At 35.8% G+C, this 14,600-nt stretch overlaps 1 protein-coding gene across 2 annotated transcripts; it reads left to right on the top strand.

Moving 5' to 3' along the window:
* The first annotated feature begins 183 nt into the window (after positions 1-183).
* LOC129000161 (ribosome biogenesis protein SPATA5L1-like) lies at positions 184-14,216 on the top strand. 2 transcript variants are annotated; one of them, XM_054427100.1, is made up of 14 exons: positions 184-317; positions 1,220-1,797; positions 3,013-3,196; positions 3,939-4,014; positions 5,656-5,785; positions 6,577-6,767; positions 7,562-7,785; positions 9,070-9,270; positions 9,684-9,799; positions 10,243-10,388; positions 11,229-11,319; positions 12,456-12,563; positions 13,110-13,152; positions 14,021-14,216. In XM_054427100.1, the coding sequence occupies exons 2-13, from the start codon at positions 1,240-1,242 to the stop codon at positions 13,146-13,148; spliced, it is 2,064 nt and encodes a 687-aa protein (XP_054283075.1). In that variant the 5' UTR covers positions 184-317; positions 1,220-1,239; the 3' UTR covers positions 13,149-13,152; positions 14,021-14,216. The 2 variants fall into 2 exon arrangements, with proteins under 2 accessions (XP_054283075.1, XP_054283074.1); XM_054427099.1 differs by having other exon boundaries at positions 192-317; positions 1,220-1,962.
* Positions 14,217-14,600: the final 384 nt, after the last annotated feature.

Genomic DNA, 14,600 nt, shown 5'->3' on the forward strand with positions numbered 1-14,600 from the left:
CATAGGTAGCATCACCTGTAAAAGTGTAGCACATTTCTTTACTTCTTCTTCTTCCCACTCCACTGTCAATGTTGGATCGTTCTTACGTAGTAAATATTATTGTCAATCGCAACTTCGCAAGTCGCAACGCAACGCAATCCTATTCCCATCCCATTGAAGTTTGAACTGATTAAATAGTGATTGCTCAAGATTTTAAGATGGGTTGGGGTTGTTAAGATTTTATTTTTAGGTTAGCCTATCCTTATGGATTTAGAAATGACTTAGATAACTCAACATTTCAGGTTATAATATAAATATTTTAATTAACGTCTATAAAGGTTTGTATTTGTGTTACAATTTGCATGCTTCAACGCTAGGGCTATTTTGGTAGGAATTTCGCCTTTTTCTGGTCATTATTAGAAAAACTTTTAAATTTGACTAATTTTGTTTACATTTTGCAAGTTGAGGTTGCCAGATAATCTAGACTATCTCACTCCTGTTTTGATGGTTGTAGTTTGATAACAAATAAAATAATTAGGTAGGAAATAATGTTAGCAACCATAATAACTTGTGCATAAATGTTATTAACTAAATTCAGTTCAGTTAAGTTTTGAGTTTTTGTGATGATCTCTGTTCAGTAAAAATACGTGAGAGTAAAGCTATAAACTAACCTCAAATGTGGGTTTTCCACAGTTTAAATAGTGGCGGCCCTTTTCTGAAAAAGACCCTCACCTTCCCTTAACTTAAGTGTTTGCGATTGTTTCGTTTAAAATGCCACTAACTTAAGTAAGTTTAAACACCAACAAAAATCATTTTCTGTAATTTTAAAGCCATGGTTTGAATTAGCCTATAGGCTAGGCCTACTTATATGTGTTGGGATGTGAATGTAAGCACGTCTCCGGGTCCAATTTTTTAAAGGCAGTCTAATTTTTAGATCTTAAACCTACAAAAGACATTAAGCTACCCCTTTAGTTACTGGTATATCTATTCACCACCTTTGTCATCTTGTAACTTAACTACTTATTTATAATTGTTCGTGCTAAAACCCTTTTAAGAACTATTAAACAGCCGTATTCATATTCTAGTTAAATTAGTGAAAAGTAATTTCGGTAAATATTTTAAGAGCAAATGCTATATAGAGTCTACTTAGTCTATTATGCTCTCTTAACTTAACTTATAATTAAATTTAATGTACCGTAGACCTATTTCTAAAAACTATGTTTGTGCGTGTGTGTTCCAGGTCATTTATACTTAACTGCAATGGAAAATATGATGACCGTTTTACCAGAGAAAAGTACTCTTTTTAATTTACAAAAATTCTGCATAGGCCTAAATGATCACTCTGTACTACAATCCAGCAAAGGAAAGTTTGCGGTCATAAAAGATTCAAATGGCATTAATTATTTATGTCAAATATTTCCCAAAAAAATGCTCCATTTATCGTATTGTACTATCAATAAAAGTGTTAGTTTTTATAATGAATCTAATAACACCGGTTTGTATCCTCTAAAAAAGCCGAGTCCTATAGGTACAAGTACTGTACAAATACCAGATATTAATATTTTAGATTCAGTGGAAAATATAAAAACAGTGCATGTATCAGTTGTTTTCAACACTCCTTCAGATGTTAAGAAGTGGAAACCATCATGTGCTAAATTATGTGATTTAGTGAAAAATCTCTTGAAGCTATTTGTGTTAAAAAGGGGAGCACTACTGACTTTAGATTGTGTTAAATCTGTTTTTGATACAGAAATAGAATACATTTTGATAGAAAGTATTGGAAATGAGAATTTTGGACGAATAGTCAGCAATTCAAAGGTAAAAATTAAACAGTTAATGAGCAATACAACATTTTATCAACTGTTTACTTGTGGTGATGAATTACCTTTTCTTGGAGGGCTTGATCATCATTTACAAACATTAACTAATTTAGTTAAGTCAGCCTCAAAAAGCAATGTGCAGCATCATTCAGTTTACAAACAGGTAAGAAAAAGCCATACGGTATTATTGAAGACTAAAACCATAAACAAATAGATTGAATAGACCGACAGCAGTGCTGCGGTTAGCATATGTTCCGGCGCCCACCACTAGGAGTGTCATGTAGTTACGGCACACACAGCTGCAGCGTCTGCTGGTAGCATACGGCTCCTGCGCTCCTTGCCTGCAGCGGTGTGCGCCGTACCTACACGGCACTCCTAGGTGGGCGCCGGAAGCTTCCTTTGACAGTCTATATTTATTCCATTTTTCTATGCTAAAAGTAAGTAGGTACTTAACTTATATGACCATTAACTTTTGTTTTTATAAATTCACTTTTTTGTTATCATAGTTAAATTAACCTAACCACCACAGCACAGATAAAAAGAATCTTCTTAAGAAGACCCTATAGAATGTTTATATTCAATTCAAATCAGTAGGCCATAATCATATGAAAATACAATGTTTCATGTGCAATAATGTAGGCCTACTGTAGGGTCTCTGCAGAACTGAACCCTTATGCAGGGCTACTGTTTATATTATGCATTGGTTCATTGGTTCCCTCTACTGGTACTCATTAGTACTGAGAATTGCCTTCAGGTATAGGGTAATTTTGTTCTAAGTTGGTAAACGGAAGTACAAAAAGTTAGATTTACGTTTACCTAAATTAATATTGCTGCATCTAATAAATTGACTGCGTGTGCTCAATAAATTGTTTTAGGTATTATGGCTCTACAGTTCTTCTTCAATTCAAGGTTTAGCCTGTAAAACTCTAGTTTTTGCTGTAAGGAGTTAAGAAAAGAAATTGGTGTGAGTGATCCCATTTGAATCAATAGTTATTCGGCCCTAAGATAGCTCTGTTAGAACCATATTTCTCTGTGCCTAGGTTGATACTCGCTGTGATATAAATAACAATGGAAGGTCTATAATTTCAGGCAGTGTCTCATTGGAAACTTTTGAGTTGAAATCTTTTTTACTTTTTAAACATCATATATATATGTTTAAAAGTCATGGGAAGAGTGGTTATCTACGATTATATATACCGACACTGTTTTCCAGGTATTGATTGTTGGTCCGTCGGGCTGTGGCAAGACTGCTATGGTCCGAAAGGTGGCCAGAGATTGTGGGATGGTTATAAAGACTGTGGTGGGTCCAGAACTGAACTCGCCTTTGCCAGGGGAAGCTGAGAGGGCTCTCTCCAAAGTATTTGAGGAATGTCGACTTCTCGCCCAAGAGTCATCTGGTAGGTTGTTCATAAACATCATGCTTTTTTTTAATTGCCTGAATGTACAAATATATGTCAAATAACACTTGTAATAAATATATTTACACTTAGGCCTTTACTGTTTACTCACAAGACGGTAGGTAAATAGAATGAATAGGGAAAAGATGGTAAGTGGTGATCGATTTCGATCAATTATTAAGATTGGACGCCTCTATGTGCGTATTTTAACCCAAATATGAGTAGGATGAGTGGCGTGATCTTGTACTCTTGTTAGTGACTAAGGCCGACATATTCCTTAGACACAGCTGTTGATTAATAGTCCATACAGCCAATGGCAACTAAGGGACCTACAGTTTATAGTGGAATTTGAACCACATTTTCTCCTTGTAATCAACAAATTGGTCTAATTATCAGGATAGTACTGGGGTTAGTCCCCCGTAGTACTCACTAGCGCGGATGTTAATCCACACCAGGGAGTATCGCATCCACAGTGCATGCCTATAAATATCCACAATCATTAGACTGTACTCTTTTGGTACTTAAGTAAGTACTGGTACCAACATTGGTTCATTGGTTCCCTCTACTGATACTCATAAGTACTGAGAATTGCCTTCAGGTATAGAAACAACACTAATACAGTTCAATGAAATGGCGACCATACATAGTAGGTATTTTCTCAATCCTCTAACATTTTCCATTTAAAGCTAAATTCTTATTGTGATATTTTTTGTTATGTTGTTGTTGTATGTTTTTGTTGTAGGCTGTATCTTGCTGTTGGATCAAGTTGAATGTTTGTGTGGTCGTCGAGATGGAAGTTCCGATGGCCACATAATCAGGTATTACTCTAGAACCTTTATCAAATCAAATCAAATCAATTAATCTTTATTCCAAGACAACAATGTACAAAAATCATACAATGCTGTATAGGCTGCGTCAATATGTAAATTAATAAAACATTTCAAAGGTCAAACCAATTGTCAAAATATTCATCTAAGTCATAAAAACAGTATTTCAATAACAAATTCTTAACAGCTATTTTAAATTTATCTAATGGTAACTCTTGAATATAATATGGTAGATGATTGAATAACTTAATCGAGGAATATTTAAAGCTTTTTTGAGTAACACTATAAGTACAGTAATAATTTCTTAGTTTAGCACAGTTTCTGGTCTTATAACTATGGACATCACAGTGGGAAGACAAAGTGTTTAAGTTCTTTTTACAATACATAAGACAGTGAAAAATATATATACAATTAAGAGGCATGACAGATAAACGACTAAAAATAGGCTTACAATGAGTTTTCGGTGGAACACCAGCAATTAATCTAAGAGCTCTCTTCTGCAACACAAATAAAGATTTTACATAACCACAATTAGCCCAAAGAATGGTACCATAGGTAAGATGACAGTGTATGTAGCTATAGTAAACAGTAAGCAGAACTTCCATTGAAACAACATTTTTTAGTTTTCTTAATATAAACATACCTTTGGATATCTTAACAGCTACAAATTCTATATGTGATTCCCACTTCAAGTTGCTTTGAATTAAGATACCTAAAAATTTAACAGGTTGTTGATGAGAATCTGTGTTAGCATAAGAAATTTTCAGGTCTTGTGTTTTATTTAAATTTAAAGATAGTTTGTTAACATTACACCAGTCTACCATTGTATTAACAGAGCCAACAGTGATTCCATTCTGCAAGTCCTTATGAGTTTTAAAATTTAGACACACATCATCAGCATACATATAACAAGAAACACAATCATTATTAAATTATAAGGCATATCATTGACATAAATAATAAATAACAAAGGTCCTAAGATCGACCCTTGCGGAACGCCATGATGATTCTCCACCAAATCCGACAGAACACCGTCAAAGAACACTGCCTGACTTCTACCACATAGATATGATTCCATCAATGCAACTGCGCTATCACTAAAACCTAAAAATCTCAGTTTTCTAAACAACAATTGATGTGACACAGTGTCAAAAGCCCTTGAGAGATCAAAGAACTTGGAGCAAACACTCTTTTTCAACTCCATCGCATCCAAAGTATCTTGAATATACATTAACACTGCATCTGTGGTTGAACGGCCTTTTCGAAAGCCAAACTGAACACCAGACAAAAGACTGTTAGATTCTAAAAAATGGATGATTTGCCATGAAAGTAATCTCTCAAGGATTTATGTCTGCTTTTAATCTTTAAACTGACAGAAACTCTAATAACAATTTGTTTTTGTTTCTTGTAGTGATTTTATGACCGAGTACTTGGTACAAAATAAGATCATGAAGACTTTTGACCATGTCATACTTGATCTTAAAAAGGCAACTTGTTAAAAATCATTTGTAACTTGCATGAAAATAATGTAGTAAAAGAGAAATATTCATGGTTGAGAAATTTCTAAACAACTCACCACAGCTGTTTTTTTTTTATCAACATATTTTATTTATAGCTTCTGTTTATTGATAGACTGTCAAATCAGCTGTTTGCTCTACTGGAAACTGTCAACTCAACAGCTGGCTTGATTGTTGTCGGTACTTCCAGCCGCCCTCAACTGCTGGATCCTGCCGTCCGTAGACCAGGCCGATTTGACCACGAGGTAAATTAGCCTACTATTAGGGAAAAATTTCTAATATCTTATAGCTTTGTAAGGAATTATTTCAGTGTAAAAATTACTCCAACATTTTGAATCTGATGCTGTTTGTGATTCAGGACAGGGCTTCCCCAAAGGTGATGCCTTGGGCGGGATTTTAATCTGTAATGTTGTTAGATTGTTTTACCTTCCACAGCTCCCCTGGCACAGCGCCCTGATTTTACTTGTTATAAATATACTGCAAAAGAAAACTAAGCAAATGACATTGACCAAAGATTGCTCTCAGAGTATACTAATGATTTTCCCCAAGAAAAGCTTGGTCCCCAGGTATAAATAAATGATAAACTTGGGAAACTTGAGCCAAGATAGGAGTTAGGCTTTATTAACTGACTAAACTTCACAGTTATTTTCTGAATCTAGGATTTTTCTGCACACCTTTTGTTTGTGTCCAGATGTTGGTGTAGCAATGCCATCCAAATTTGTATTTTCTTTGTGAATTTTGTGAAACCACTTACCATCTTTTTTGTGTATTTACCGTCTTGTGAGTAACAGTATTAAGCGCAAATATATGTTTTAAGTGTTATAAGACGTTTCTCCTATTTACTTTACGTAATTTGTTTGTTGTAAGTAAAGTTAATTTGTAAGTAGGCTTAGGTGTTTAAATTTAATACTAGGGCTATGTCTCCTGATTAGCTGTAAGCAAACCCCAGGGGAAGCGGAAGCATGAGGTTTTGCCCACGTAATAATATATCAAGTTAGAGAATGTGTTTATCCATCTCAATTAACACTCTTTGCAGATTCACATCGGAGTCAGCTCGGAGGTGGAGAGAGCCAGTATTGTAAGTGCTGTAACTCGTCAAATGGGAATGAGCGACTCTGTGAGTGACCGAGTCGCTCGGTGGACTCCCGGCTTTGTTGGAGCTGATCTCGCGCTGTTAGCTGCAAATGTTGCTCGGCTCATGGAAAAACAAGGAATGATAATGAGCCAGTAAGTGTGTGTTTTGTAAGCCAGAAGCATTTTGGGCAAATATATGCTGGAAATCAAACCGCCCCTCCTGCACTAAATCCAGTGGTGTGGCGTTAACCACTAGGCTAACACACTCTAGCTAATTTGTTTGTCACACATTCACATTTCCACTCACACACACAGGCATCACCTCCAACACCAGTTTTATGGGTTCAGAGAGGCCCAAGACTGATATTTCCACCAACAAGTCAAACTTAAAACTTTAGACAAATACAAGACTTTCCCTATATAATATGTATAAGTGAGAAAGTAAAAATGAGCTGAGGATTAAGAATGTTTCTGTTGACAATTCTTAACCTTAAACTGAAATAAATAGTATAAATCTTTACTCCAATAGTCGCTTATTTGATCCTGAGATAATTCAGAAGCTTTTTTGATTGTTTGAACCCAGCTTTCCTTGATCATTGGGCTTTTGATAAAATGGTCCTGGCTGAAAAAAAACACTGATCATAGTAAGTTACAATACCATCATCTCATCCATTCAACCCTCGTTCCTCACTCACCTTTTTCTTACACACCTTGGTGCACCAAAAGCATCTTGTTTGCTCGACAAATTTATTGTTTGTTCTTTCACAGTAAATGGTTCTATGAACCATCACGGTTAAGTGTTAGGAAAAAAGGCAAGTTAGCCTCGGTTTTTAATTTTTGTTTCAACCAAGCTCCGTTTTTTATTTTTTTATTAATCTATCTTTTAATTATTTAGAAATGTTGTATGAGAAATAACACATCTAACCACCCTTTTTGCTCTGATTTAGTGATATAGAAGCAGAAATTCTGCCGTGTTGGCGCACCTGTGTAGGGCAGCTCCGCCCCAGCTGTTTACGAGGCCAGCTGGGTGTTGTGGCACCCTTGACTGGGGAAGGCTCACTAGATGAACTTGGTGGAGTAGACAAGGTCAAGCTAAGCTTACTGCAGGCTATACAGTGGCCTCTGGAACACGCCGAGGCCTTTCAGCGGATGGGCCTACCTCAGCCTAAAGGTGTGTAAAATCTTGTGGCAATACTTTCAGAAAAAATCTATTTCTTCTTGGCAACCCCAAGTCTTGGCCTGATTGTTTGTTATTACCATGGCAATATGCTGGCCAGTGGGTGGTTTCCACACGGCTTTGTATCAGAGGAGGCTATTGTATTACTGATGTGTCACATGTTATATTACCTTGGTAATAACTTACCATATTATTTTTGCATGGTCGTTGGAACTGCTGAAGGCTGAGTATGTCTTTCTGTTATCAGCGACCGGCTGTAATAAAATAGTTTGTAATGGGTGACAAAACTAATAGTATTATTTTACCTAAAAAAAAACCCCCAAAGACAATACTTTCCTAACTATTATTGCAAAGTAACGGCGTTTCCCATCTCTATTTCTGGAACGTTCTCCATATTTACTTTTCCTCTCACAGTTCCTCTTCCTCCACCAGGTGTCATCCTCTTTATGACCATCTTCACTCTAACCTATCCACTTTCTTCTATCTTCTGTCTTTTTCTTGGTCTCATTCATTCTACGATTATCTGAATTTTCTTAGCCACACATCTACCATTTCAATATAGCTTAGGTAGAATTTGCAAGGATAGCACAAACAGTTAAGTTGAATGTTATATGCAACAAACCTCACTCAACTATCATAAAGGATAACGTTCACAAACTCACAGGAAAGTAGCACTTAAAGAAACGATAATCTATGTGACCGCTACAAACAGGAGTTGTATAATATGGATATAGCTGTCAATTGATGATGCAATCTAACAAAAGCTAAAAAAAATAAGTATGCAATACTAACAAATTAGCTCTTCGGTATAAGGCCACACTTAACCTAACCATTGACATAGCTTTATATTACAGTTCAAATAAACTAACAGAACTGTCCTGTTGTCAGCTCAAACTATAAATCAAATGTCTCCAAACGATTCACGTTCCTACACAACTTAATTCATTCTATTATTTCAAAACCAAACACTAATTCTATCCACAGAATTGAGAATAAAATGTAAAACCTTTTGACTGGAAATCACTTTTATCCAAAACTTTCCTCTTAGAAATCTTTACATAAGAGTTAAACCCATAGACAGTGTCAAACACTTTCTCTAGTCCTCTTGGCCGACTGAACACTTGATTTGCCAAAGGTGTTTTATTTAATCGCTCGGAACAACTCCAGCACAACTCCTAATTTGCAAGGTCTAACCACAAGTCATAAACCCAGCTTGCCTATCCTGCACACTGCACAGTTTAAACTGCAGTCCATTGCAACTAGTTGGTGATGTTTCAGGGGTGTTGCTGTATGGCCCGCCAGGATGTGCCAAAACCAGTTTAGTGCGAGCTGTTGCTTCCGCTACCAACACAACCTTCCTTGCAGTGTCGGCTGCTGAAATTTACTCACCCTATGTTGGCGATGCTGAGAGAACTGTCTCAGAGTTGTTCCATAGAGCTCGTATTGGCGCACCTGCTATACTGTTCATCGACGAAATTGGTTAGCTTAAATCTCCATTTTTCACCTCTGATTAAATAGTTTACATATTTCATCACTGATTTTCTCACAGATTGGAAAAAATGTATCAAATGATAAACTTTTGCTGATAGATTTACTAAAGAAAGAAAATACACTTTCCAGAAAAATAAATCCAATAGAATTTTTTTTAATTAATCATTATTTGACACAACAGTAGAGTTCCGATATTCCTAACTAACTGGGACCTAACCCTGTTTAGGTCATCAGTAATTCTTTGCTCATAATTTCATGTTTTCTTATGGTTCAAATAAAATATATCTAATTATTAACTTACCACAAATAATAATTTGTTTTATAACACAATGTAACTGTTATTCTCAAGGTCTGATTTTTGGTGCCGTAGATGTCAGCTCACATAAACTTCTGTATTTTAGATGCCTTGGTTGGTTGCCGCGGGAATCGAGAAAGAGGCTCACAAGAAAGGATACTTACCGCTTTTCTGACAGAAATGGATGGGATCGGTGTTAGATTGGACATTGGGACAACTCAAGTAAGTGATTAATTGTACAACACATACTGCTTGGTACAACACACATCCATAATTGATAAGGTTTAAATCTACATGATGAAATGACTATCACAATTATCCTCACAACGTAAATACTGTAGGACATAAATACAGTGGCGTAACAGAAGGGCCCACAATGCAGGGGGGCCCGGGATCCGAGGGGGCCTGCGAACCAGTGAGCGGGAAACGGCAACGGAAACCGGCGAGTAGTAAGGCCCGCAAGACGAGTGGAGCCAAAAAATTTTAGTTCATTCTAATTGAAATTAGTTATTAATCATTTATTAATTGTATAAAAAAGTAATAACATTAATGTTATTAATATGTTTATCTTCGTTTAACTTTCATCTTCAGATCATAGTACATCTACTAGTGAGGTTATTAACAACTCTCAGGATATATTGTGTAATTTCCCTGTTTTACGATAGGCTGGAGTGATTGTAGTGGCAGCAACAAACAGGCCCGACGTGTTGGATCCAGCACTAACTCGACCTGGGCGATTTGATAGAATCGTCTACGTTGGCCCCCCTGATGCCAACCAGCGGTTGGAAATCTTAAAAATACTCACAAAAAGGTAAAATATAATACTACTTCTTCATACGTTTCTTTTTCAGTTTGGGAAAATATAAAAACATCACTGGTTTGTGAATTTATTTCTTAGGCTGTATAAAATTCAAAATTCTCTTTCAAGAATGTTTGCAATATACTTACTTGACTCTACAATATTTATGAAAATTTTGAACCATCAAAAACAACGTACAAAATTACTAGCAAAGGTCAAAATCAAATGCAACACATTTTTTAAGATCAAAAATATCTGTTCATCGTTTATGATTTAAATGAAAATGTTACAGTAGTCATTATAAGGGATGGGCAAGATTGGACTTTCAGTTTGGGATTGGACAGGATTTTTACATTCTTCTTCACTTTGGCCAAATCATGTACATCTCTCGCAATAGCAAAGAGATCATTGTCTCCTGCAAAAGCGGTGTAGTCTGCAACATCTCACACAAGTGCAGAACATCATTGTCACTTGTAATCACAGCGAAAATACTGACTGGAACTAACCACACCTCAAGAAAATCCTGAATCAAATTAAACCCAAAAAGGTGTTTTTCTTTAAAATTTACTGAAATAAGTTCTTCTTTTTTTGTTTGACTGTATTTTATATAGGCCCTTGCATATTTCCTAGGAATGACAAATATGTGAATTGGTCCCTAAACGTTGTTCCAATGACCAGTTGATTGTTCCATTTTCTTTGTGGATAAATATTGCCAACAACACCAATCGATAAAACCATCAAACTGAGTAAACTTTTTGTTGCAGGACTGAATTAGTACTGACATTAAAATTTAAACTTGATACACTAGATTGTATCAACATGCATACTAATTGAATAAATCTGTTTTTACAGAACGCCCCTTGCAAATGATGTGGATTTGTCGGTTATGGCTGAAAAAACAGACTTATTCTCTGGAGCAGATCTTGCTCAGTTATGTAAGGAGGTAAGTCATTTTAATTTTTATTGAGTTGGAATAGCTGTTGAATTCAATGTATTTTAGTAGAAGCACCATTTCCAATTAGGTTTTATATTGTACTAGTCGCTATACCCATCGGGAAGGGAACACAGAGCGGGGAAGATTGGTTCTCAAGTCTGCCTTATGAAATAGTTAGTAGTTACACATGCGTAATCAATTTTACAAACAAAATTCAATTGCTCCGCTTTTAGGATAAGATAAAAGTTTCTTTTTTTTATTTAGTTAAATGGTGAACATTTACTATGCTTCCTATTATTGTGATTTTAGAAGCGCTGATGCATGTAAAAACGTGCTTTTCAACAATTTTAGTGTGTTTACAGGTTTAGTGTATTTTGTTGAACAACAACTATATTTAGAGTTAGAAGATAATCTATATACATATAGTATCTAAAAGTATGTCTGTTTGTCGTTGTTTGTCATATGTTTGTTTGTTAATTAAGTGGGTTCTACCAAGGTCCCACTAGGAAAACAGGCCATGCTGCGGGATCCATGACGTCACACTAGTGGATAGATTCATTGCCATATCCCATATGTTTTAGGTAAATAACCTGCCTGTTTGTCAGATTTTAATGGTAAGAGTTTAGTACAACTATCCACCAATGTGACGTAGTGTTGCGCTGCCCACGCTGCAGCATGGCCTGTTCTTCTAGTGGGGCCTTGGTTCTACCCAGCAACCTGAAGTTCAATTCAAGATGGATTATATGGATTGAAATATAGTTTGAGATTAAACATGCCTCTATTCTACAAGCTCTCAACTTTCTAAAACTAATTAGTTTTCAATGATTGTGTGCTTTTGTGCTCTTAACATATCAGAGTTTGCTATGGATGGGTAAAAATTAATTTTTAACTATCATTTAGAAGTTAAAATAACATGTTAAAAGTCTAATTTACAGGTTTTCAAAACTATTTTGTAAATACTTCAAGAATTCATTGTGAAGTTTCAGTTCATCCAATGCATAGTTTGGATCTTTGTAAATATTTTACAATTAATTTCAACTCAATAAACACTTGAATTATGCAACAAGGTTATTTTTTGTAGGTCCAAATAACAATTTTAAATGTTGATTTTACTATATGTATATTTTTTTTGTTACTCTCTTCAGGCAGGGCTGGAGGCTTTAACAACTGATGGGATGTCTGTGACAGAAGTCATGCAGAAACATTGGATGTCAGCTCTTGAGAATATGAGTCCGTCACTATCAAGGGATCAGGTAGATCAATACAGATGTGTGATGGCAGATGGCAACTGATCAGGTGAGAATATGAGTCCGTCACTATCAAGGGATCAGGTAGATCAATACAGATGTGTGATGGCAGGTGGCAACTGATAAGGTGAGAATATGAGTCCGTCACTATCAAGGGATCAGGTAGATCAATACAGATGTGTGATGGCAGGTGGCAACTGATCAGGTGAGAATATGAGTCCGTCACTATCAAGGGATCAGGTAGATCAATACAGATGTGTGATGGCAGGTGGCAACTGATAAGGTGAGAATATGAGTCCGTCACTATCAAGGGATCAGGTAGATCAATACAGATGTGTGATGGCAGAAGGCAACTGATCAGGTGAGAATATGAGTCCGTCACTATCAAGGGATCAGGTAGATCAATACAGATGTGTGATGGCAGGTGGCAACTGATAAGGTGAGAATATGAGTCCGTCACTATCAAGGGATCAGGTAGATCAATACAGATGTGTGATGGCAGATGGCAACTGATCAGGTGAGAATATGAGTCCGTCACTATCAAGGGATCAGGTAGATCAATACAGATGTGTGATGGCAGGTGGCAACTGATCAGGTGAGAAAGAACTTTCGACAATCATTATCATTTAGTTACTTTTTAGACATCAACGCATACCTACTAACATGGAGTTTTCATAAGCCATCATATGTCAACTGCAGCTTGATACTAGCCATCCTAAATTTTTACGCTTCTTTACTTTTTACAACTAATTTTGGCTATACGAAAAACGGGACCGGGCCATGGTCAGAACGGCGAAAAGTTCGGATATTAGAAGAGTAAAAGAAAAACTCTAAAAGAATTTATGTCTGAAAGTTTATTTGTTTTATAAAAAAAAACATTTTATGTAACAATAACACATTCTGGCCTAGATCGGGTCAGGTGTAACAATTATTTCTAATAGGCCTACTAACTGAAAGCACTTGCCTAGATGCTCAATTGAAAATAGATGATTTTGGCAATAATTACAAGAGAAAATGATGTTGCCGTTTTCTGGCCAATGTGACCTTAATATTTCCTTGATTTTACGATGACCTCGAAGGTACGATTTCGCCGCTGACCGCGGAAGAAGTTCCTGATTTCATCGTGACAAAGGAAGATATTCATAATTTTAAGTAAGATATGATGTACATATGATCAAAGCTTTAGATAGATCACAAAACAAACCTGATCCACCCAACATCCATGCAATGTCATCTATAACATTTGCCAAGGCACAACTGATACTGTGATTTTTCTTCCGAAAAAACATTATTGCGCTCAGCTCAAAGAATGTAAAAGTTGTGAACTTTCAACTTTCTCAAAAATGTTTAGAAAGGGGGTAATTTAGACACAGGACAAAAGTTGTGTCTATAGATTTCCTGACAATTTTTCAAACAGTTAGTGTTAGTGGTGAATATTGCCTGATTTTGTATTATTCTTTCAGTTGTATTGGGCACATTTCCTGTCAACTTGTCTCCCCAGTTGAACATCGTAACATTAGTGATGGAAATCCAACCATACAGAAACATATCCAAGAGACACTGAAAGGAGGATGTACAAGTTTTATAATACTATTTAAAATGTTACCTAACCCCATTATAAAGCAGAAAATATTATTCAATAAAGGCAATGTTATGAGATCTAGTGTAAACAAAATTATTCCCCATATTGTTATGATGTTGTATTTCGTTAAGTAAAAAATATAGTGATATTCTGATTATTTTTGGTTTATTACCTAAATACCTAAATGTCATGTGCAACATTTTACCCTTCAAGTCTCTAAGACTATTACTGTTTGAGATCATAACCAAACCCTCTCTCACAACTATCCATGCCAGTAACCTCAATAACTAAAAGTTTTACTTTATTTTCCTCAACCTTAGGGGTAGACTTAGAACTATTATGCTTATTAGATTTACCATCCACTGCCAATAGTCAAACAAAAGTTTTGGTTGTGTTTTGATATTTATTTTAATCAGTTAGTAGGCTACACATTTTACTCTCTCCCCATTTATTTCTTACAT

The sequence above is a fragment of the Macrosteles quadrilineatus genome, unplaced genomic scaffold, assembly GCF_028750875.1.
Source record: "Macrosteles quadrilineatus isolate MER2022 unplaced genomic scaffold, UCM_ALF_1.0 Scaffold_8__2_contigs__length_117827958, whole genome shotgun sequence".
NCBI lineage: Eukaryota > Metazoa > Arthropoda > Insecta > Hemiptera > Cicadellidae > Macrosteles > Macrosteles quadrilineatus.